This window comes from Rhinichthys klamathensis, unplaced genomic scaffold (assembly GCF_029890125.1).
Source record: "Rhinichthys klamathensis goyatoka isolate OS25496 unplaced genomic scaffold, OSU_Roscu_1.1 h1tg000069l_1, whole genome shotgun sequence".
NCBI classification, from domain to species: Eukaryota; Metazoa; Chordata; class Actinopteri; order Cypriniformes; family Leuciscidae; genus Rhinichthys; species Rhinichthys klamathensis.
This window is the reverse complement of record NW_026606612.1, coordinates 845,015-870,565: the sequence shown is the minus strand read 5'-3', so window position 1 is coordinate 870,565 and position 25,551 is coordinate 845,015. Positions and strand designations below refer to the sequence as shown.

At 36.5% G+C, this 25,551-nt stretch overlaps 3 protein-coding genes across 6 annotated transcripts; 1 reads left to right on the top strand and 2 right to left on the bottom strand.

Annotated features, from left to right (window-relative positions):
• The first annotated feature begins 10,972 nt into the window (after nucleotides 1–10,972).
• emp1 (epithelial membrane protein 1) lies at nucleotides 10,973–14,469 on the top strand. 3 transcript variants are annotated; one of them, XM_056250427.1, is made up of 5 exons: nucleotides 10,973–11,110; nucleotides 12,531–12,651; nucleotides 12,815–12,923; nucleotides 13,268–13,408; nucleotides 14,277–14,469. In XM_056250427.1, exons 2-5 carry the CDS (start codon nucleotides 12,574–12,576, stop codon nucleotides 14,435–14,437), a joined length of 489 nt encoding a protein of 162 aa, XP_056106402.1. In that variant the 5' UTR covers nucleotides 10,973–11,110; nucleotides 12,531–12,573; the 3' UTR covers nucleotides 14,438–14,469. The 3 variants fall into 3 exon arrangements, with proteins under 3 accessions (XP_056106402.1, XP_056106403.1, XP_056106401.1); XM_056250428.1 differs by lacking the exon at nucleotides 10,973–11,110 and adding an exon at nucleotides 11,335–11,369; XM_056250426.1 differs by lacking the exon at nucleotides 10,973–11,110 and adding an exon at nucleotides 11,493–11,530.
• A 1,239-nt stretch (nucleotides 14,470–15,708) lies between these two features.
• Nucleotides 15,709–21,065, bottom strand: f8a (coagulation factor VIII associated). The gene is made up of 12 exons (XM_056250487.1): nucleotides 20,961–21,065; nucleotides 20,565–20,611; nucleotides 20,412–20,484; nucleotides 19,896–20,055; nucleotides 18,714–18,782; nucleotides 18,469–18,589; nucleotides 18,274–18,366; nucleotides 16,889–16,953; nucleotides 16,674–16,755; nucleotides 16,539–16,585; nucleotides 16,037–16,092; nucleotides 15,709–15,928 (listed from the first exon to the last, which is right to left on the bottom strand). The coding sequence occupies exons 1-12, from the start codon at nucleotides 21,017–21,019 to the stop codon at nucleotides 15,847–15,849; spliced, it is 954 nt and encodes a 317-aa protein (XP_056106462.1). The 5' UTR covers nucleotides 21,020–21,065; the 3' UTR covers nucleotides 15,709–15,846.
• A 1,653-nt stretch (nucleotides 21,066–22,718) lies between these two features.
• Nucleotides 22,719–25,051, bottom strand: si:ch211-243a20.4 (uncharacterized). Of its 2 annotated transcripts, XM_056250424.1 has the most exons (6): nucleotides 24,855–25,051; nucleotides 24,388–24,681; nucleotides 23,896–24,017; nucleotides 23,490–23,597; nucleotides 23,281–23,376; nucleotides 22,719–22,827 (listed from the first exon to the last, which is right to left on the bottom strand). In XM_056250424.1, exons 1-6 carry the CDS (start codon nucleotides 24,940–24,942, stop codon nucleotides 22,777–22,779), a joined length of 759 nt encoding a protein of 252 aa, XP_056106399.1. In that variant the 5' UTR covers nucleotides 24,943–25,051; the 3' UTR covers nucleotides 22,719–22,776. The 2 variants fall into 2 exon arrangements, with proteins under 2 accessions (XP_056106399.1, XP_056106400.1); XM_056250425.1 differs by lacking the exon at nucleotides 24,388–24,681 and having other exon boundaries at nucleotides 24,855–25,050.
• Nucleotides 25,052–25,551: the final 500 nt, after the last annotated feature.

The following is a 25,551-nucleotide window of genomic DNA, read 5'->3' as shown; positions in this document are numbered from 1 at the left end:
AACAAAAGTGGATGTTACTTACTTGTTCAGATGACATTTTCCAGTGAAAATTCTTATGTTGCTCATACTTCCAAAAAGTAGAATCTGAGATTCCGAATGACAGTATCCACACCGGCGCGGTGACTGACAGCCACACATTCTCCTCAAAACATTGGATTTATCCGCGCTGTGCCGTGCCGAGGCACAACCCACATAAAGTTGATAATTCCGCGAATAACTGCAATTGCAGATTTCGAACAGAGATGGCGACAAAGATGAAAAACTACGGACTGCAGCTTTAATGATTTTTTCAGGGTAGGTTGCCAGGTCTTTTCCCAACCCTCCCCATTACATGACTCACACACACACACACACCTATAGACAATTTAGTGGAATTGTGGGGGAAACCAGAGTAGATAAGGGGAGAATCTTCAAACTCCACACAGAAAGGACTGCTGGCTCAGCCGGGGACCTTCTTGCTGTGGGGCGACAGTGCTACCTAGTGAGCCACTGTCCCGCACCATATATCCAAATTCGAAACCCAATAAAAGTAATTATGTCTGAAAACATTGTTCTCAGCAACTATACAGCCCTGTATATATTTAGCTATTCAACTGTATTACAGAAAATTTTCTTTCTTAACACCAGATGACACCAATCTACCTCAAAAAGGATCAACCATCCCCATGTCAACATATTACTGTGAACTTATGCAAATACTATACTCACTTTGTCACTATTGTTCTATAGATTATGGAATTGTATAAGACTTTAAAAAAACTAATTAATTTATAAGACTAATTAAAAGGCAAAAATTTCTTCATAGTTAAGTATCATTGCTTAAAAATGTTGGAAATCAAAGCAAGTGTGCTATTTGTAGGAAGCCATTTTGTTGACAATTAAAACAAACCTTTTTATGATGAACATTTGATTTTTTGCTGTTCTTAAAGTCAGTGGTAAAACGAGTCAACAAAAAAAAAAACATTCTTGTAGCATCTACTACTCTTAAGAGTATACAATTCATACAAAAACTATGCATTGTAAGTCCAACACATTCAATTAATAAAAAAAATGAGTCAAGTAGTTTACAAAATATTTATTACATTATCAGTAGAACAGAATCAAGTCACTTCAACACCACCATACCAATAAATTCTCAGAAAAGAGTTTAAGACATCTTTACAAATACATAACATTGTACACCATTCCAGTCCACATTTTAATTGAGCGCTTCAGCAGTTAAGGACTGTAGAAATAGGAGTGTGATGCCTTTTTGGGCGGTTGCACTTCCTGGGAGGTGGATCTGAAGTGTGGAGACCCAAAAATGTCCTTCTCTAGACTTGCCGGTCTGTAGAACTGGTACGGTGGCAGGGTGGCATCCGGAGGCTTCTGACTGCTTGGTTCACTTGGGCTTTCAGAGTAGACATGGGGAATCTGCATGCCCCTTACTGAAGGGCCCTGACTGTAAGGAAGTTGTGCAACCTGTGCACCTTCCTTTACAGAAAAAAAACGAGGCATAGGTTGTGTTAAGGATATAATAGGACGATTGCCTGTAAACGTTGGGGCCTGTGGACTGGGAACTGGAGCCATGGATCGTGGCTGGAAAAATCCCATGGGACTAGAACCAAATTTTTTTTTTCGGGAAACATCAGCTGAAAGCTGAATGGGCTGGTATTGTGAATGACTTGAGATTTCTATGCCAGATGTATCGTCAAAAGACCTCTGATAAAGATGTAGAGACTGATCTCCACCAGTCAGATACTCGAGATACTCTGGTGTACGGGTTGAAGCTAGCACCAATGGTTTTGACTCTTGAGACAGCCTTTTTACAGGAAGGTGACTGGTTGACCAAGGCTGTTGGACTGGCTTCTGGATACGTTTTGGACGGATGGGTCCATCATCTTGCAGAGCAGGGGAAGAGGGATAAAGACTGGCAGGGGATAGGGGAGTTGTGGTGGAACCCTGATGGCCATAACTTCCTTGGTAAAAGTGTGGGTGGTGTTGAGAAGGCTGGAAATGTTGAGCTGGCTGGAAAAGTTGACTACCAGAATGATGGGGGTTAGAAGCCACAGCACTGGTCAGTGGCTTTTTTGAGTAAACATTCATGGGAGGAACAGCAGGATTAGCAGGTGCAAGCCAAGTAATGTCAGGCTTTTGATAACTGGGTATTTGATACCGTAAAGGTTGAGCAGGATTTGGAACAGGAGGCAGAAACCTCTCTGGGTGAACCGGTGGTTGTTGATTGTAAGAGCATATGAAATACCCAGGTGGAAGATACTGTGCTAAACTGTCAAGAGAAGGATTTACTTGAAGCGGATCAGGGCTAGGAAAGTTGTAGTTCTGAGCTGACCCAAAAGGCTGATACAGGGAAGTACTAGGGACAGGAACCCTTGACAACTGATATTTCGGAGCAGAGGAAGGCTTAGATTGAGGAGATGAAACCGGTCTTTCGAACCTATAAGGATAGTCAATGTAGTAAGGTTGAGAGTTAGGAGCCTTTGTGACTCCAGCAGCGAGATCCTGTTCCATCTGCTCACGATGGGGATGGCGATGTTCGATTTCCGGTTCAGTAGTCAATTCAGGAGTTAGTTCAGTAGTCGGTTCAGTAGTCGGTTCAGTAGCTGGTTCAGTAGTCGGTTCAGTAGTCGGTTCAGTAGTCGGTTTAAAAGTTGGTTGAGGAATCAGTTTAGGAGTCGAAACCACATGTTTACTTGTCATAGGATCACTGAAAGGCACCGGCTGTTTTTGTATTGGAAGTGAAAATGGGAAGTTTACAGACAGATTAAAAGAGCCAGGTAAAGATGGTAATTTAGGCAGCCAACGACCCCTTGGGTGTAGATAGGGTGATCCAGCTAAATTTCTTTGCGGTTGCTCAACTGGAAATGCTTGCACCTGCTTCACAATCTGACTAGGAAATACAGTTGGTGGCTTGTGGTATACACGGAGTTGCTTTTGTGGCAGTGGTTGGGTTGTCTTAGAAAGCCCAGGGTCTTTGACTGGAAACACTGGTATTGGCTCATATGGACAAGACAGTGGCATCATCTTGCCTTTTGATTTCAAAACCAGAATGAAGTGACCATCCTGAAATCACATTTAAACCAAACATCAGAAATAATCTCCAAATCTGTAAAATATTGCCAAAAACCCACAGCAACTCACCCTGAAGTTAACACCGCAGCTCCTATATGGAACAGAAAAGGTGAGCTGTCCCTGGTTAGACCGCTCTCGGTGCCAACATTCAGTGGCCACATAAAGCAGAGGTGCCCATTCCCCATTTACTGTGGAAACAGGTGAAATTAACACATGAGAAAGTCCACAAGTGCAAGTCAGCACTGAATTTGCTTTCATTCCCATTACTCAATACTTACATGAAACTGACAATTCATCTGCTCTCCCATCATCAACAATAGACATTTCCATGGCATTGTTCTTACAGACAACGGAGGGAGGGGTCACACTTCCAGGACATGACAGAACCTGCTCTGTCCCATACCAGCTCAGAGACAATACATATTCAGTTTCCTGGAATGTTTTTGAACAAAATTAATAAAGTAAATTGTTATAAAGATAATCTTATTGAGGCCCACAAGTTGAGATTAGATGACCAGCCAAACACCACTCACTTTACCCCCAGTAAACCCTGTTATTGGACTCTAGCTCACAAACGAGGCTAATCATGAAACCATTTGTTTGCTACATCCATAGTGATAGATGTTCAAGGGATCCTGACATAAATCGTGGAAGTAGGCCCAAGTTACTTTTGAGGTCTGGTACAAATATGAAATACTAAAATACATAGCCTACAATCCCATATGTATCCATGATTAATAATTAAAAGATTGCGATCTTAATTCGAACACATTTTATTTGAATTACAATGATTCTGCTATGTTTATTAAACATTTGATCAAACCGGAAAATTTAAACCTGCTTTCACGCTGCAGCTGAGCCAGAGTGAGCAGCGGTCATGAAAGCTATAAGTTTGAAAGGCCCACTGAATAACCTTGAAACGCTCAGCATTTTTCAATGTGTTGACCTAATTTCCACAGAAAACGGAAGACAGGGCGGGACACAAACAGCTCCTCCCCTTTCAAAAAAATAGCTAATAGCTATTAGTTTATATCACAGTTTGCCCAGAGCCATTGAGCTTGGTTAAGCCGCAGTTTCCCCCTAATCTCTAACCGTTTCTCCTCCTAATCTCGTCCATGTCGCTTCAAAATATGGCATTATGTGCAGAATTCAAATGTGTCCATTACGTTTTGTATACGTTTAACTTAATTCGCCCCGATGGAAAGCATATTTACACAGTCTGAATAATTTCTTATCCCTTATATAGTGCACTGTGCCATTCACCATGTAGAAAATATTAAATGTGTGAACAAGTGACCGATTTTAGCAGCAGCTTCAGCGTCCATTTATAATGTGACAGGTAAAATGTATCTGGTCTATTACTGAATAACCCATTAAAAAAAAAAAAAAAAAAAGACTAAGCTAACAGATCTTATTGAATAAGTAACACTTTTACAGTGACTGAAATGAAAAACCAAATAGACGCTTGCCTCTCGTTTCATATAACATGAATCATAGCTGAATAGCAGGTGGACATCTGTGCGTGACGTCTTGATGGCAACACCACAAAAAGCTGCTAACTGGTCCAAGCGGAGCAGGTCTCCAAGCGCTATCGGAAGAAAACATAGCTGCAGTTTAAATATAGGACTAGTTTAGTTCATTTATAAAGCACATTTTAAAACAACAGTGCAAAGTTGAAACCAAAGTGCTGTACAATAAATGTAAACATACATAACCAAAAAAAAAAAAGGACAAATTAAAATTGTATACCTTCAAACAGAATTAAAACAAAGAATAAAAATGGGTCTTCAAAGAGGATTTAAACAGAAATAGAAGGGGAAGATCTCATGTGGAGGGGAAGACTATTCCAGAGCAACCACAGCAAAAGCCAGGTCACCTTAAGTTTTAAAATGTGAACGAGGGACTGAGAGGAGAAATTGTCTAAAAGACTGAAGATATCGAGAGGTAGTATGCAGAGATTAAAAATACACTGGGGAGTATGACCATGTAAATCTTTAAAAAACAAAGAGCAGAAACTTAAATTCAACACGGAACTTGAACTAGCCAGTGTAGAGAGAGACGAGAAATGGCTCACGTTTTCAAGTGCCAGGCAAATCTGGCTGCCTCATTTTTCACCAATTGCAACCATTCCAGAGCTGATTTAGTAAAACCCAGATAGAATGAATCCGTTATATCATTATTTAACTGTAAAAAATTAAAGTCCATCCAGCATTTAATGTCTTGAAAACATGCAAACGGATTAGAGACAGAACCGTTTTTTTAACAGGAAAGTAAAGCTGAGTGTCATCAGCATAGATATAAGATAAGTTCGGTTTCTGAATATGACCGAGTGGAAGCATACATAAGGCAAAAAGAGGAAGACCCAGGATAGAGTTCTGCTGAACACCATAGGAGATTTAAGCACGAGATGAGAATCAGTTCCCCAAATTAACAGAAAAACTTAAGGTAAGATGCAAACCAATTGATGCAAACCAAATGATCTATTGTTTCAAACGTTGCACTTAAATCAAGCAAGACTAAAATACAGCAAGAACCGGCAAGAGGAAGTAAAATATCACTGCAACCTTCAACAAGGCAGATTCAGTACTATTAATATTTTTTGACACATTTCAGTCTGCTTTTAGAGAACTTCAAAGTACTCAGGTAAGATGAAATCTAAGAATAGACAACTTTTACCAAACCTTTTGAAATGAAAGATAATTTAGAAATGGGCCTTTAGTTATTCAGATCATGCTAATCAAGATGGTGCTTTAACAACGGATGGACTATTGCAGGAGTGCCTAATCCTGTTCCTGGCGACATATAGGCCTACCAAGCTGCAGAGTTCTGCTGCAGTTGTGTTTGATTAGGGTTGGAGCTGAACTTTCCAGGAAGATAGATCTCCAGGAACAGGATTGGGCACCCCTGGACTATACCATGTTTAAAAGCAATTTGCTAGGTAGCTATTGATAATACCAGTAACAACTGGACTTAACGCTGGAATAACTGCTTAAAAAAAATAACAGAAGGCAGAACATCAGAGGGACAGAATGAGGGCTTCATATAAGGGTGTTTCTGCAACTACGGGCACTTTTGACTATCCCAATTTAAAAAAAATTCAACCTCTATGAATTTCAATTTTAACCATCACAGTCTGTAATACATAAAAATGTACACAAAATAGAATGTAGTCGTTAAGATTTTAATCTTGAACGTTTATTTTTTATGTTTTTCGGGTCATCTTCTTAAAAAGTGTCCTTACCGCAACTTTACAATAATGTTCATTTTATACATTTTTCTTTAGTAATTTCTATAAAATTATATATTTAAATAGCTTTTTCAAATTTGATACAGTTTTGTAAATACTGATATAATAAAATAATATACAAAATAGGGAATTTCATGTTTTTTTTCAATGCCATGTAAAAAATGTACAGTAACCTTAGATGTCAATTGTTTCCATACACACAAGATGACATATCTAACTTTTTATGACAGATGTTGCAATTTGAATGTGTTAATCATCTCAGCTTAAGAGTAAAAAATTTTTGCAAATGAAAATGTGAAAAAAATGAAAATAGAGCAGTGCTGCGGTAATGACATCTTGTGTCGGTAAGGACACAATGTTAAACTGCCACGAAATCAAAAACAGGCTACTGTAAAAAAAAACAAAAAAAACAAAAAAAACAAAAGCATGCTACAGAAAACAAAAGGTATTGCATGTGTAAAAGATAGTAGCAGTTTTGCAGTAAATAACTCTTTTAATTAACACTTTCTTTTAACTGCTTCAAAAATATTGTCTCCTAAAGTTGATGATTCATGTTTATAAATATTCTAATATATGCTTCAGTAATAATAATAATATAAGGAATATTAGTAATTTAATATACAGTAAACCTTAAATTTGTCTCTACCGCAACACCTAAATTTGCTGCGGTAAAGACATGTTGCGGAAATGACATTTTTGCTAATATTTTAGCTAATTGGCAGCTAGAAAGGCCTACCACATTAGTTTTGACTCTTAGCATCTTAATATACAAGAATTCAACAGTAATATACATTTATTTTTAAAATGTAGCTCAAAATACACAATTATTAAGCTGAATGGTAAGGACGCACAAATACTAGAGCAGAAAAGATGATGTTTACCTTATTTTTTTGGTATCTTGTGAGTGAGGTAGTGTGGTGGCCCAGTCTGTCAGCAATGTGCTCAAGTGATAATTTCTGTTTCCATAGAAACTAGACTTGTTTGGGTTCGATAAAACTTCATAAAAGTTTTTTTTCATTGTTGCGGTGAGGACTCAAAAGTGTGGGTTTTTTTAACATTTAGTTAAAAAAAAATCATAAAAATGATCAGTAAATAATACAAAGAATTTTAAGGTGCTGTAAATGAATCTGTATATTAAACAATTCCATTTGAAATAATGTCAAATTGTAATTAAATTAGCTTATTTTATGTATCTCAACATTGAGATCACAGGTGTGGGACATTAACAAAAATGGTGTTTTGAGCTATAAATGCTTCATAATATTATATTTAATCACATTAATCAGTAATTATATTTTTTGTCAAGGTGTGTAATGGCACTGTGGATATATTTATGAAACATCAAATGACAAATTTGAACAAAAAAATGTCACTGCTGGGACTTAAAAGTGCCCATAGTTGCAGAAACACCCATAAACAATATCAGAGCTGTGATGGTGACAGGTTGAAAAAGGGAAAGAGCTCCGATAAAAAGCCGATTCTAGAGTATAAAAATGTTGAATGTTGTATATTAGACAATACACTCAACTTTATGTATAAAATGTTTTAAAAACAGTTTACTCAAATCAGTGGAGATCTCTAATGAGGCACTAGGAGTGGGATTTAAAAAACAAAGAAAAAAAAACACTAATTGTAGCCTACTAAAAAGTAGCTGCGGCCTATGCATTTTAGTGCAATTAGCGAATCATTTCAACTTCCTTAACAGCGCCCGAAAAAGACATTCTCTGAAAATTTCGTATGATATCTGAAGTCGCTGACTAATGTTGGCTGGCCTAGATTAGTTTATTATTAATGGCTAGAGATAAAATACGTTCTAAATTTCCATAAATTATTATTCGCTGACACAAAAATCACTTGCAATTTAGTGGTTTAAGTGAAATTAACAGTAGGCTAAGTTAGAGGATATTCTGTTTACACTTACGTCCACGAATTCGGAGATTGACGACATCGGCTTGCTTTAGAAAAACTTTAAAGACCAGGTCGTCGCATTCAAACTGCGGTTTAATTTGTCGTGTCTGTTTTAATGGATTCAGTCCTCCGTCTCCAACAGATTTCACACTTCTTCGCTGTTTTGAGTTTAGCCAACACTTGAAGAAATCGCCACCTGAAATCTCGTCGTGGCCATTAGGCACGTCCCTCTTGGCAAATTCGTTACAAAAAACAGGCTGAAAATCGAATAATAAGATGCAAAGTATTGAAAGATGACCGCACGCATTCATTTCGGATAGTTGAATCTCCCGCTCTTAGTGATACAATTACTTTTCATCAATTTTGAGGTTTAACTCATCTTATGCTCGCACAAACAGCCTGCGAGCTATAGCTTGTAAAATATGGTAACTCTCGAGCCTGAGAACTACTAATTAAAAGTGTTGCGCTGGGAACCGACGCCTTTGAGCTGTAGCCTACGCTGAACCACAGCTGAAGCTAATTGTCTAAATGGCATTAAACAATTTTCTAATATGGAGAACTGCAGCCTACAGGTAATACAGTAATTCAACTTAAAAGGTTAAACTAATATATTATATAGACTCATTAAATGCAAAGTGAGATATTTCAAGCCTTTATTTGTTATAATTTTGATTATGGCTTACTCGAATTGAGGGGGGAGGGGGGGTACCCCATAAGGTATTAGGGACCCGGATATATTATGATTATCATCAATGTTGAAAACACGTAGGCCTACCTTTTTTTTTACTTTGATGAATAGAAAGTTCAAAAGAACTACATTTATCTGAAATAGAAATAGACACTTTTTGTAGCATTATAGGCCTAAACTACTTATACCATTCAAAAGCTTGCGGTTAGTAAGAATATATTTTAAAAAAATGTTGGGAAAGAAATTAATACTTTTATTCAGTGAGGTTGCATTAAATGTGATCAAAAATTACAGTAAAGACATTTATAATGAAACAAAAGATTCTATTTCAAATAATTGCTGTTCTTTTGAACTTTCTCTTCATCAAAGAATCCTGAAAAATAAAATGTATGACGGTTTCCACACAAATATGAACTGTTTCCAACATAATCATAAATGTTTGTTGATCATCAAATCATCATATTGATTTCTGTTATTGACATCGTAATGATTTCTGAAGGATCATGATGTGACACTGAAGACTGGAGTAATGATGCTGAAAAACTTTTGAGAATCTCCTGAACATGCCTATGAACTATTCCAAATACTGTATCCTGTTTGCCCAGTTGTCCTGCACTCTTTGAGTAAAGTTAAACAGTATCATTACAGCCTGATAGTATTTTTCCATCCTTTTGCTACTGTTTAAGTAAAAAAAAAGTTTTGAAGATAGATATCCTTTTGAAGTTACTGACTGCTCCTTTATCACTGCTTTCTGAAACATTATGAAATAATTATTCCTGTGCCACTGTTGAATCTGACAGTGATACCATCCAGTGAGTCTGGAAGCCATCTGATTATTTTCTACGGTTTTTGAGACATTTTAATGTATTTTGAAGTCACATGCTTCAAGGGCCTTATGTAGTGCCCTGGTATATTATTTGCCATATTGCCATTTTGGGTCTATAGCTATATATATATATATATATATATATATAGGCATATATATATATATTATTCTTTATCAACCGTTTTTAATAAAAAGTATATATGCATATTATGATCAAATTTATTGTATATTTTGTATAAATTGTATATTGCGAGACTACCCAACTAAACAACCCCCCATGGTGACAAAAAATTATGGTGACATTTTTTTTATGGGGGGTAAATGCCCTCATAAGACTTGATTCAATTCGAAAATGCCCCCACAAGACTTGATTAAATGCCACCATAAGACTTGATTCAATTCGAGCACTGCAGCCATGAAAATGTTTTCACAATATTCTAATTTTGAATTTGGGGTTTTCATAAGCTGTAATCATCAAAATTATAACAAATAAAGGCTTGAAATATCTCACTTTGCCTGTAATGAGTCTTTATAATATATTAGTTTCACATTTTAAGTTGAATTACTGAAATAAATGACCTTTTGCACGATATTCTAATTTTTCGAGTTTCACCTGTATTCAACGGTTGTTTATGTGGTACGATCAGAGTTATTAATGACTCTCCTCTTTTTCTTTCTGAAAATGTTTGAAGCTAAACAAGTGTTAGAGATGACGTGATAAAACCATTAAACACAGCATAATTCATGAAATATAGACGATTTGTTTTTTCTATTTTTTTTTACATTTGCAATTATAAATATTTATAAATGTAAATATAAATATAATTTAGAAATATAAATATAATAGTTTTTTATAAAAACACTCGACGCGGCATTTAGCCTATATATGAACAATACGAACATATAACCATTATGATTAATTTTCACACAAAAAGTTGGAAAAAATTCACACACAAAAAAAAAATTCACAAACAAAAAAAAAATGTTGGAAAGAAAATGGACAACGCACGGAGAAAAAACAGTGACAACTAGCCCTGGTCTCTCCGTTCAATCCGCAGTAGGTGTCGCTCCAAACCTACTTTAGATGAGTCATCAACCTCTGCAAAGTACCTGCGCATCACTTTCTGCCTGCGCTACTTTATCATGATTGGAGAGATGGGTTTTGACTGGCGCTTGGTTCGCCCTATTGTTGGGTAGCCATGTGCTGCGTTTGGCTTTGGCCCGTGCAATGAATCCCTTTCAACCTTGCAGTTATGTGTGCAACACCGGGCGAGTGTGGAGTCTGCGGTCACCGTGCATCTCCAGAAGAGCTGAGTTAGGATGCTGCGGCATGCGGATAGATCGCTGTAGCTATAGCACATCACAGCTTTAGGTAATAGGATGACGACCGCGCAAACTCTTGCAAAGAATTATTGAGCATGCGGCAAAAGTGCAATTTCCAGTGCTTTTAAGGAGGCGTCTAAACATTGAGCTGCTCGGCATTTGAATAAAATATTTTGGTGGCTGTTTTGACACTCAGAGAAACTAACGTTTGTGTGTCTATTACTACACATCGTGCATGAATTTCCCGTGAGCGACAATACAGTTCTAGGATTTCGCAATCTGGAGGTGGGATACGTAAGGACTTAAAAGTAAGTCCTTGGGATGGGTGGGGTCCTCTATGCAGCAAAAGAGTGCGGGAGGGGGGCGAGACAGCGGACGAGGTGCGGGGAAGTGCGGATCCTCGGATGGTGGGTCATCAGATATAGGCTAAGAAAAGCAAGAAATAAATTGAGAGCTTAAAATACCCAAGGTAACGTTTTATTATCTGTGCCGTGGCTGTAGAATTGAGGTTGTTAAGTTAGTATTTATGAAGGCAATTAGGCATCTGAGAATTAGAATCGACATTAACACAAAGGGAAATCTGTTTAGATTATTTAGAATTCGGATGAAGCTGCATCCGAAAGTATGACGTTACACGAATTCATTCTCTGTCGCACATCTGTAATTCGCGGGAGCTTTCGCATCAGGAACAATCAGGATTCTATTGTACATTCGTCTAATGTATGTAGGCTATTGTAGATTTGCTAGCATGTGACAATAAATAACAGATTGTTATGCATTGTTGATCGCATTGACGTTATTTTGACGTGTGTAAAATGAATGCATTGGCATGAGGTCTGCTCTGAACTGTTATAGTTTATAATTTAATGTGATTTAACACAATATTTTATCGTAACTTTCTTGTTGTTTGTCTGAACAGCATGCATCACATGACATCTCAGTTCATATTTAAGATTTAAGAAAACCTTCTACTTATGACATCTATTGTAGTCTACAGTCGTTGGAGATGTGTGCATGTAATCTTGGTGGAAACAAAGCTAGTATCCCAAAAGGAGAGGTAACCCTATAATAACAAAACAATGGCTATCTGTCGCTTTGGATCATGCAGCTTTAATGTAGTGATGTCATAGGCCACGGCTGCTTGTTATCAGCATATTGGGACATTCTACCTTACTTAAATGCAAACACACATGGCTTTAATTATTATTAGCACACAAGTAATAGTACTGTGTGAATGAACAGCATATATTCATTTTGAAAAGATGTCATCAAACCCCTCTTCCATTCAACACCAGTGCATAGGACACAGTTAAACACTTGGCATACATTCTTACAACTTTTTCATTTCAAAACGTGGCTATTCTCATTCAGTCATCATAAGATAGATGCTAAATCGCACAGGACCTTTCGATGTGGAGTATTTCTTAAACACAAGATGTCATGTCTTATAATATTTCCCTCCCTTTCAGAGGGATATTGTTCCACCCTGTTTCCTCCTCTCATCCTCTGAATATGTTGAAGGCCCTGGCTGGAATCTGTTTGCTTCATCTGACTACAATATTCTTCCTCTTTTGGGCAACTATAGATGATGTAAGTTAATAGTATTCCTCTTTTATGTGGATATGTAATGAAATGTAAATATGTGTGCATTGTAAGTGTTTGTATTGTCACTGTAGTAGTCAATCCTTTTCAATTGTTAACTATATTGTTATTTGCTTGTAGCCAATGGTAGTTTTTTATTTTGTTTTCCCAGGCATGGTGGTTCACAAGGACCCTTTACACAGACCTGTGGGGCAGATGGGTGATGGAGAACAATGATGATGTCTGGGTGTACATGGATATACCGACCTCATACAGGAAAGGTAAGACAAATAATTTTAGCAGTAGGTATTTTTTAGGCATCTGTGTATTTTCGCTGGTGGCCCCTCTTTTACACTTTTAAAAATAAAGGTTCAAAAAGGGAGTTTGCGTCATTTCCATAGAATGACCATTTTGGGTTTCTTTCAACGAGCCTTTTTTTTTGTGTGAAAAACATTTTAATCATCTAAAGAACTCTTTTACCAATATAAAGTACATTTTGTGCAACGGAGAAGTTCCTGGATGGTTAATTTTCTTCATGGAGCCATGATTCCAATAAAAAACCTTGATTTTTAAGAGTGTTCAGACTGGGACACTCACGTGACGTCCCTTCTATCCCTCCTTCTAGACTATCTGCAGGCGGTTCAGGCGTTTGCAGTGCTGTCCTGCCTGTTTGCTGTGTTCTCTCTGTGCGTATTCATATTCCAACTCTTTACTCTGGGTAAAGGAAAGCGGTTCACCATCTCCGGAGTTGTACAGCTCATCTCATGTAAGTCCCTGCTTCTGAAAATCTGCAACACAATCTCATGGCAATTCGTAACAATTTTTCGTAAAATCTCTTTACGCCCGAGTGACGGGTATATTTAGGGGTGGAGTTAGGCTGGACCTTCATGCTTACTTTTTTCTAAGAATTGTACGAATTCATACAAAATCGCCACCTCATAACATAGTTACATTTTCCTGTGAAATCAGGTTGAAATCTGAGGTTAAATTGAGGCGTCATTGAGATGTGTTTGTGTGTTTATAAGTGATTGACCAATATGGATTTTTTGATGGCTGATGCTGACATCTTAGAGAGTAGGGTATAAAGAGGATATATTTTATATATCTCACTTTAATTTAAACAACACATGTATAACAGTTGCTGCAATACAATTTATATTTATTTTAAGTATTTACTAAATTAGAAATAATTGGAAAATATATCAATATGCAAAAAATTTAAATTGAAAAAAAAACTAAATCTGTAAAAAAAAAAACAAGAATTATACTTGTAGATGACTAAATTATACTTTCTATGACTAATAGAAAGGTAAACGCTATAATACTTTATGTATATACTGTTTGCTTTCTTTCTTTAACAGTTCTGTCTAATATTCTGCCAATTTGTTTAGACAAAACTGTTAAACAAAGACAGTAAAGGAATAAAGATAGAGAATAAGTTCAAAATAAAAGTCCCAGCACTGTCAAAATAACAGTTCGCTTCTGACACTTATCGGACAAACAGACAAACTTACCGGCCAATGCTGATATTTAAAACAAATGCCGAATATTGACCACTAGTGTGGATTGTTGTCTCAAAGTTTGTACATGTATAAAAAAACACACACATTTATATGTTTCTCTTGCACCTCTAGGTTTCTGCATAATGGTGGCTCTGTCAGTCTACACCGATCACTTCCACAGAGGTGAGAAGGACGGCTGGTATGGCTGGTCCTACATCATGGCCTGGTTTGGATGGCTGCTGACCCTCTTCACGGGAATTATGTACATCGTCCTGCGCAAGAGAGTGGATTAAACTTTAGCCCTCGCTCTCAGTGCTAATGTACAGCCTCGGATATTCCTTTCTTTTGTCATGCTAACTTTAATGTGGACTTTGACTAATTGTACTACTTCAAAGTGTAGGTGCAGTACCTGAAAATGAATGAGTTTTCCTGAATACAGGCCTATGATGGAAATGTAGAATCATAGCATCAGCAGTTCATTTAAACGTTTGAGCAAGTTTAAAATAGGTGAAAGCCTTGACTCGGCATTTTTATTTTGAGTAATGCTATAGATTGGTTTGATTGGTCATCTTCCTACTTCCACAAAGCACTGAGGGCTGTTAGAGGGTCTGAACAAACTTTATTGCAGGGGTTAGTGTGTAAAGACGGTAAAGATGAAGTAAATACAGTATATACAAGAATGAATTGTACAAAATGTATTTATAATATGTATAAAGAAAAAAACTAAGTTGTACATATAAAGTACATACAGAAAAACGTTATAAAAGTAGTTTTAAACACCATTCGCACTTTAAGAACTAGCTTTGTCTTAAACATGTTTATTTAATTTCATATTTTCTTTCAATTTATGTTGTTGATGGCAATAGCACAGGATAGTCTCTACTGTAGGTCAAGATAAGGGTCAAATCTTTGTTACTGCTATACATTATGGTGCTGCTCAGTTTGTGATCATTCACTTGGTCACGTAGACTTTTTGTAATTTGATTGTACAAACACTCTGCCATCATATTTCCTGAACTATTTCTGTGTGGTTTTCTTGATAATGACATCATGGGTCCTGTTGCTATGCCAAGTATTTTGATTTGCATGATGAATGATTGTTCACGTGGTCAGATGATCACCCTGTATGATTCTAATTCTAGAGCACAGAATATTCCAAAAGAACTTTAAGAATGCTTTTCTTTTTTAAAAATGTCAAAATGTACTATTTTTATGGGAGTAATTATTCAATATCCTCTCAAGGAAGAAGTTCCTTGTCTGAGTTATCCAGTTTCTGCTTTGCTTGGTTTCAGTCAGTTATAGAAGTATTTTTTATTTTGCAGATTGGATTTTATTTTTTCATTGCAAAGCCAAACAGTGTAAACCAGGGAGGACATTAATTTTAGTAAATCACACAAATAAAAACCTTGCCAGAAGATTCTTTCTTTTAATTCTTATTATTTACAACATCAATATTTTACAACTTTAAGCATTTTTTTTTAAACACAATATCATACCATTATCTGAAAATGGAGGATAAGAAGCATGTTTGTATAAGAGACATTGAAACCTGATGTCAATTGAGAAATGATAAATTTCTCACATGTGATTGTACAGTTCTACTAGGTCCAGTGACCTTCTACAGTCCTCATGCAAAATGCACCAGGCACTGGCATAGGAATGTTCCAATAAGAAGTGTTTTGTGGGGGTGTATGGCGCCGAATCATATGCCCTGACCGGAGGGTGTAATTCGCTCCTGGACCACTAAGTGGAGGAGATGATTCTGTTCTGCCGAAAGGAGAGGCCTGTTGTGAGACAAGAGCAAGGTGATTCAAAATGGTTATCTAATTGCAAAGGCTTAAATATAATATGGATAAATGCCTAGTATGAGGTGGGAAATACAGAAAGCTTACCATAGTTCTGTCTGAAGAGCTTTGAGAGATTCTGTATCCTTTTCCTGACATGCCATCTGTAAACAGGCCAGTAAAAGATGCATTTATTTGGTCAAAAATACAGAACAAACAGTAATATTGTGAAATATTATTAGAAATGTTCTCTATTTTAAAATGTAACATGTTCCTGTGATGGCAAAGCCTAATTTTCAGCATCATTACTCCAGTCTTCAGTGTCACATGATCCTTCAGAAATCATTCTAATATGCTGAATTGGTACCGAATAAAACTATTCCTTTAAAAAAAAATTCCTGACACAAAACTTTTGAATGGTAGTATATGTTGCATATGTAGTAAGTATATTTATTCCTTATTTAATGCCATACCACTACTTTGTTTTACATATTTCACAATCTGAAAACTTGCATCCAGATTTTGAATGCAGATTAAATGTGGTCTCAGAGTGTTGGACACTGTATGTTTTAACAACCTAATTTTACATAAATCGATTTTAAATACATACCACAACTGACTGTAGGAGAAGGAACACATTTTCTGGAAGGAAGTTCACTAGAGGACAGACAGTGACAACAGTTTATACAGAATAGCAACCAAATAAAACACTGTACCTGGTTCTCTATTATTTAGAAAGTTTTACCCTGACTATGTGAGTCAAAGGATTCCCAGGCGTATCGCTCTAGTGTCTGAGCGTGTTCGGGTAGCAGCTTTTGAGGGGGAGGCTAAAACACACACACAAACATATTATATAGTATGCTTATTGGGATAGTAAATAAACCCACTAATGGTATAGGTCTGGTTTATTAATATTTTGTCCAAAGTGTGAGGTGAGCTTATTTAAAATATTTACTTTACCTCAAGCAGCATTAACAGCAATACCCTGGAGATTTCACACTTTGCTATGATATCCATAAATGCACCTGGAATTAAGACAAACACAACTGAAGAATGAATTACATTTAGTATTTACAGCAAATTTCATTTCCTTGCCATTATTATTAGCTGATGTCCACACAAAATTAAAAGGACTGCTGACTCAGTAAAACAGATTCTTGACAAGCATGAATATTAGTCACAAAACATAATATGACTGCTGGTTATAAATATGTGATCAGAAAACCCAAATAAACAGCAAATCTGCTGAAAGTCCCTAAAATTTGGCCACCAAACCTGATACTAGGCCTGTCATGATCATGAATATGTGCTATCATTTCGAATTTTTCAAATATTTTTGAATATTACCTTTCATGCAGTGTTTGTGAAGTTAAAAAGGTCTGAAAAGTTTTAAAATTAAAGTGCATGACAAATAAAGTTATTGTCTCCTAAAAGAAAGAATAGAATCCGAACTGCTGAAACGCATGGTCAGCAATTCCATCTCACTTCCTGTTACCGACATAACAAATTTGCATAATGCCTGTCTATGGTATTCATTGGCTGCCTGCAAATGACATCTACTTTGACCCTCAGACACTTTAGTTGTAGCTGAGACTGGAAGAGTATGGTTCATGGTGTCGACATGTCGAGAAGACGCTGTTTTTAGCGCTGCGAATCCACTTTGCATTCATTTCAAATGGATGAGGACTCGTGCTGGAATTGATACGGAAAAACCGACGCCAGTGCTAAGGAAGAATCCGGAGCTGAATTTCAGATATGGTAAGTGGCGTTTCATTTCCGTCATACGCTGTAAGCGGTAGACCAATCACAACAGACTGGCCCATCTGACCAATCGGAGCAGAGTAGCTGGCGGAAAGAAGGGGTTTAGAGAGACTGAATCATCAAACAAACCATTTTCAGACTCTTTGAGAAATGAGGTGATGATGTGCAATGGATAATTTGAGAAAATGAAAGCGTTTTTTGACCTTGGATGCATGTGAACCTATTGTAGTAGACCTCCAAAACAACACTAGAAACCTTTAAAATAGCATAATAGGGGCACTTTAATTCTGATTAGGTCATGTGACTTACAGTATAAGCCTAATACGTTATGTTTTTACTCTGAATTGTGTATAATATAATAATACAAATCATTTAAAACAGTGTTTTTTTTTAATTTTTTGGCAAAATGTGATTGAAATTTAAACTGCAAAATGATTGCGGTTATCTCATTATTGCGATTAGATCGAATAACCCCGATTAGATGATGAATCAATTGTCTTAACAGGCTTACCTCACACAGCTAGATTTCAAAACTAAGATTGATTGTATTTATTGAATGTAGTGAAAGTGCATTATATTCATACCGACAGGGGTGTTGGTGCCGGGGAGCTGTAGTCCTCTCTCCTGACACATGTGCTGCATCTCTGAGAGCACAGCAAGAGCACCATCATAATCACCTGCCGATCAAACATCACATCACTGCTCTGACAACCACAGAACCACATCTGACACTCAACGCATGAAATGAATCAGGAAAGCGCTCCTCTCTTTGAACTCACGGGTCAGTATTTTGCAGGAGGCCATTTCCCACAGTGATAGCAGGGCTTCAATTGGAGTCTGAATCTGCAGTTCTGCGGCTCTCTGGAAATGAACTATCGCCTCCCCCGGTCTATTCATCTCCTACACACAAATATATAAACAGGACCACATCATGCCGAGGCACTGTGGAAGAAGGTCAATATGCGTTTTAAATTCATTTATTAAGAGAAAGCCTCCCCATGAATTACAATGATTAATGTCTCACCTTCAGAGCATTGCCAAGCTCCAGTGAGAGACTGGCCGCCATAACAGGCTGATTCATCTCAATATAGACCTAAACAATATATAAGTACATATTTGCAGTATAACATCTAAATAAACACAAAATCTGCATGTGATTGGAAGATTTTAGGCTTTTTACTATATTGGTCCAGCAGTACTCTTCAAATCTATTTTTAAGAGCATTTTAACATGAAACATGTGAAATAGCAGCTAGCAGCAAGCGAAAATTAGCTGAAACCGTTTCATTTTGGGGTGACCTATCACTGTAATAACAAATGTTGCTTTGCTTTATAGTGGTTTAGCTGTTCACCCTTGAAATAAAATACATGTTAACTGAAACAAAATAAACTGTAAAAAAACCTGAGTACGTTTACACGACAAAATTGTACTAAAAACGGAAACGGTTTTCCTTTGCGTTTTACAGACGTCAACGTTATCAAAACGATCCCAGTTCACACGGCTCCGCCAAAACAACTAAAATCACTGTATTCTGCTGACAGGCCAGTAGTTGGCGATGTCACTTTGTAAAGAAACACTCTGCGCCTATAGACTGAACACGTAATACGCATGAGCATGACGTTTTCACATTTTCTCGTTTTTGTGTGTAGTTTACACAGAGACGATAACGGTATCTTTTCAAAAAAATGCACTTTGAAACCCATTTTCAATAGTTTGTGTTTTCAGGCCCCCAAAACGCCGTTGTCATGTAAATGAACAGCCAAAATGCATAAAATGTTTTTCATTTTTAGTTGAAACCGTTGTCATGTAAACGCCACCTTGTTTTATTTCAGCTAGTTGCCAAGGAAACATTTAAATTTAGTTTCACTTTGATGTACTAAAATAATCAAAACTGAAATAAAAATGTAGAAAAACTATAGACATGATATTAAAAGATTTGTTTTTTTTTTTAATAAAACAAAAGCTATAATAGTACCTCAACGACAGTAAAATAAAACTATGCCAGGCTAAGCTAAGCAGGAGCAACATTGTTTTATTTATTGAAAACATAAAAAGACACTTTCAATGTAAATTATTATTTTTGATTCTATTTAAAACTGCATATTCAAATCTGAGCCCAACTTTCCGCAATTGAATAACCTTTGTTTATATATGCTTATCTCAATGAGTTTGAGTAACTAGTAATACATTTGATTGAGATAAATACCTTAATGGCAAAACTATAGCAGTTCATTGCTGCCTGCATATTCTCATCGAAACCGGGAGCCATCAGCGCTTTAGTTTCCTGTTCCGAGGCCAGAAAGAGTCGGGCTGCATCAGTCAGAGCCAGGGCTTCTCCTGGAGCATTGAACAGAGTCTGCTCACAGCTATGAAGACAGAAACACACATTTTAGCATGTTCTCTAGACTAGAGCAAGAGCTTTCGATCTTTTAGCCACCAAGGACCCCAAATATGATCAGCCTCATGCGAGGGACCCCAATTCTACAATTTAAAAAAACAAAAACAGCAACAAAAAAAAAATTATGTATAAAGACCCAATTTAGACAATAAAAATTAGATTAATTGTGTCAAATATTATTTGGAAATCTATAGTACTGTACTGTTAGATGTATTCGTTTTTTTTTTTTAGTTAAATCAACATTGTGATTCATTTAAATCATTTTACTATTGTTATTTTATCCATGTGTATTCTTTGATATTTAATTTATTGTAGATCATTTACCGGGCCATGGCGAGATTACAGAAGGCAGCATACTGAGGACAGTCCTGTTGTTTCAGCTCTTTGGCCAGCTGACCTGAGGAAAGATGTCATACAATGATAAACAGTGACTAGCAATGCTACACGATCTGAGCAGTCTTCTGATACAGTACTCACCAAACTGTTCACTTGCTTCAGCAACATTAGGCTTCCGTAGAAAACGTCTGTGATTTGAAGGAGAAGAGCGAAATATTAAAACGCCACAAAATAAGATTAAATTGATAGGCTGGACATCCGACTAGCCACTCTGCAGGAAGAATTGTTCGTTATGCGAAGAAGCTGGCGTGAAAATTAACACCTAAAAGATGTGATCATCAGCTGTTTATACATAAAATCGTACATTAATGGGCTTATTTAATTTCGTATCTCTTTTAAGTTAGTTAGCAACGTGCTAGTGTGGGTTGTGTAGTGCTGTCATGACATTCTTTGGTCACGCTCAATATTGTATACAACATTGATTTTCTACTAAGGATAACATTGAAAATAATATTTTATTAGTAATATAAATCTTACTTTTTCAGTTTATTTGACACTGCCCGGTAGCGCATCAGAAAATCTCCCTCGGCTGCCATTGTTGACACTTAAGAAGGAGGGGCAAACACACAGGAAGTTCCAATTCGAGTGTTCCCATTGGTTGCACACATATGAAGCTGTCTTTTGATTGGTTTTCACACTTCACAGGCAACAGAAAATCGGTTTTATGCAGGAGGTGACATAGACATAATAAATACATAGACGCCCTATTGGCCGCTTTGGAACGTTGCTGCGATACGTCAACGGGTCCGCCATTTTGCGGAGGGCAAGACTGCGCTGTGAACAAATGTAAGTAAACGGGGAGCTGCGTTTTTTCTGGATAAAAACAAACTGTTTTTACTTTTATCAACCGATTTCAGTGGTTTGTATGTGGTGTACAAAAAGTTCCATCTCTAGTTATTTAAAATCTCGATAGTTAGACTTGAAAAATATTTTATTTTTTTTATAAAGAATGGTCAATTAAGCTCAGGCTTGTCATGTATCTGGCTTTTTATTCTTGGATAAGAATGGTGAAGACCCCCATACTGAGATATAATTTAAGTTTTCTTATTGTGGAAAAAGCATTTTCTGTGATTGACCAGATTTTAGCAGTAACAAAGATAACTGATGGATCCTTTATAATAATACGTTTTGGTACAACTACAGTGCAATGCAAATAGTAAATATAACATAAAGTGAGAAGTAATAGTAAATAGTTTAGTCAATAAAATAAACAAATAGTATACAGCAAATAAAATAGTAATGATTAGTATAATTATATAATATCATAAGTACAATAATACAATCAAAAAAATATTGATAATAGCATAGTTTATTAATAATACTATAATAATAGCAATAGAATAAGAAATATCAATTACAGAATATACACAATAAAAAATAAGTTAAATAGTGACTTTAATATTTAACTCTTTTTGTTAAATTTCAGTTTTATTGATCAGTATAACAGAAGTAGCTTCAGTCAAACATACAGCAGGATACAACGTTAAAATAGCCTAAATATAAAGTTATGAAACTTCACTTTGCCCTCAGCCAAAACGATTTACCAGGGAACCATTTATAGATTAATGAGACCAAAGATCGCCCGTTAGATATACACAAGACGAATTATATCTCATGTTTAACCACTAGACTACAGACATCCGAGTCTGCGGCAAAACTTAAAAAACACTGGCCGAGGGACGGCTGTTCCAGGCGGGGTAGACGAGCGCTGAGCGCATCTTACAACTCCGAAAACTTCAGATCAAATTTTTAAATAGGCGCTATCTTTATAAACAAACCACATATTTGAGCTTTAAACAACTACATTGTCGACTGAAAAACTATTTAAACTACATTTCGTGACACAATAACAGTAGTATTTTTAAATGTATCCTCTGAATACTATTACTAATTAAATCATGACAAAATACAACCAAAAACAAACGTTCAGTCTTGCTTGTGAAAGGTAATTCCTCGAAAGCTGTTTTCAATTGTGTGGCGATGTGTACAGCCCCAAACAGCGCACAAAACAGGCATTTTTCTCAATTCCCGGTATGAGAGGTATGGGAAAGTTGCCATCCCCAACATGGCGGCGCCGTTGACGTACGCTCCAGCGGCCAATAGGGCGGCTATGTATTTATTATGTCTATGGGAGGTGAGGCGAGAGGTTTGGGGGGAAACGACACATATTGACACAGCTTTCAGTTGTTTTGATCTTTCATTTATTTTATGTTACACAAAATATGATACAAAATATATTTATTTGACACTAAGTACATTCTAGCTAGTAAAATTAATTCATTCATTGATTCCTTCACAGGTTTTCATAAACAGAATCAAATACTTCTTCTTGGGCTTCGCAGTGCTGAAAGAGAACACAGCAATAGAAAATGTTGGTATTCTAAAACAATACTCAAATTCTAATTATGACAAATTTTCTTTTTGATTAAGGGTGACATGACATCTGGTTTAATTCCCGTATATTGCTAATAACCAATAGGGTTCAGAAAGTTATATTTGATTTAAAATAGTGGATCAACTATCTAGAGAGACTGTTTTTGTTACAAACACACAAAGGTATATTGTTGGTGATAATATGTGCTTTGTGGTTTAATCGTGTGTCTGAGTTTGTAAGTATTAGTAGTTTTTTTTATGTTTTACCATAAATGCAAAGTGTATGTCATGAAGTACCTTCACTGCATGATTCATTAAATTTACAACCATATTATTTAATGTAGACATGTAATATAATTAATAATAATTTAACATATTTTTACAGGTCATGGAATGTTGTACAATTTTCCCCTATTAAACAAACCTTTTTATCTGAATTTTTCTCCCTTGTGTTTTCTTCATGCATCATAATCTCTGGATTCAGAGAATCATAAATGGAGCTTGATCTGTGTTGTAGCGCCTGTTGGAAGGGAGTATAAAGTGATGCATAAAGCCCTTATTAAGCCTAAAATTCTTACTAAAACCATTTCCCAATAAATTCCAAATATTGAGACAAAGAAAAAGAAATCTCACTGTGTAGAGTGATGCAGATGCAGGATCCTCATCCAACATCACATCGTTGCTATCCTCGGGTCTCTGCTCTGCTACTACATTTTTGTCATCTCTACAAGGCGGTTGATCCTAAAAAAAAAAAGAGGCAAAACTAGATCTGAAACTAACAGTAACGCATGTGGTTTTCTGGATTGTACACGTCTGCCCTTTTCTGCTCATAACAGCACTATCTTGCAATCAAAGCAATTCTGGAATTACACATCTTGCATAATAAAACAAAGATCATCTTTTCTGAACTGACGGACAGAATACTGTTTAGTTAACATTCCATATCTATAACCCCTCAAAGTATTGAATAAAGTATACACAATTTGAGAATCAGTTGAATTTTTACAGTATGTGCTATATATGTGTGGCCAAGTGTTACCTTGTAGCTCTTTAATATGTAAAGTGAGCCGGCAACACTGAAGATGAGAAGAATTCCCGAGAAAGCCATCATTGTGATGATGTCATCTTCTAACTCCTCATTTGGCTCCTCATAACCTTTATCTTGAGAACGGAGAGTTAGGGTGGGACATGGGAGGGAAGCAACAAAGGGGAAATAGAGAGTTTTTCTTTTGCTGAAAGTGACAGTTTCAGTCTAGTATGTCACATGGCTGAACTCTCAGGCTTCCTTTGCTGTCATCATTTTTTTATGAATCCATGATCCTCTTTATTCATCAGTCAAGCCTATTGGCTCACAAGCCACAAATGTATCAAATGAAAGGTTTTGAAGTAAAAACCACTATCAAGATTCATACATATTTTAATGCTGTTTAAGTTGTGCCTGAGAGATTAGCAAAAGGCACCAATGCATTTCATTCATAGCGCACATAAAATGTAAGCCCAATCCTGGATGATCAATGATCTGCAGACTCACCTCTCACATGAACCACCCAATGCACTTCCAAAATTTGCCCATGCTTTACTAATGCATTACGAAAGTAGTAATTGCCAGAACTGGAGCTGTTGTGCATTTTGATTTGTGCTTTCACCGACACGCTTTTGTCAGAAAAATCACTTTTAAGATTTGTACTCCAAATTTGCCTGTTCTGAGTGAAGCATAAAAGGCTCGAGCTGTAGTTTGCTGGAATTGCCACTGACAGGTGGAAGTCAAGAACGTCTCCTGCTAGTGCCACTCTGGTTCTGTTCAACATAGAGATGTTAAATTTGGCTGGAGGGACAGAGGAAATATCATGGTGTTATTGAACCATCTGTGCTCTCATGATATGTTCATTAACTTTCTAATTCGTCTTGAGAGAGTGTGGGTGAGAAATCCAGCAATACAATAACGAAAATGAAATGAAACACACACTGCAATGACACATAAATAATGGTCAACTATACCTTGGGTTTCCTGCCAACAGCACAGTATTACGATCCAACACAGCACAGCATACATCTTTATATGTGCAAAATGTACATGTCTTTTCATTTTAAAAACAAAAACAAAATAATCCACCTTTTCTTTCTTTGTGTTGTTTCATCAAAGCTCAGATATCACCATCCAGCACAAAGTTTCCAAAAGAAGTGGCAAAAAAACAACAACAAAAAACAACCGTAACAACACAGGATGTTAAGCCATATTAGCCTACATCAGAGTGGAAGTTCATAAACATCGTGAAGTACAAGCTCATGCAATCCTCAGTAAACACTTCCTCTCTCACACCACAAGCTCTCTTTCTTAATTTTGTCCTTTAACAGAACTGCTGTTCTTTGGTTGGTATATTAAAAACGTAATAATACTTAAATCTGAATATAAACAGTTTTTTAAACAAAGTTTCAACACTAAAATCTAGTTTCTTTACAAAGCGTGTGGGAAAAATTCAGTTCAGGTCTTTAAAAAAATGTCACAAAAAATGCTTAATTATAGCCTATGTTTATATGCAGAAACAATAGGCGTTTTAAACTTTTTACTATGCTACTTTGCTAATTCGAATTCGGGAATAATTTGGTTTAAAAATAGTGCACCTTGTCTTTGACCACCAGGTGGCAGCAGAAGAGCACGTGATACTTTGCGAGAGAGCGCCTGGACTCGCATCAA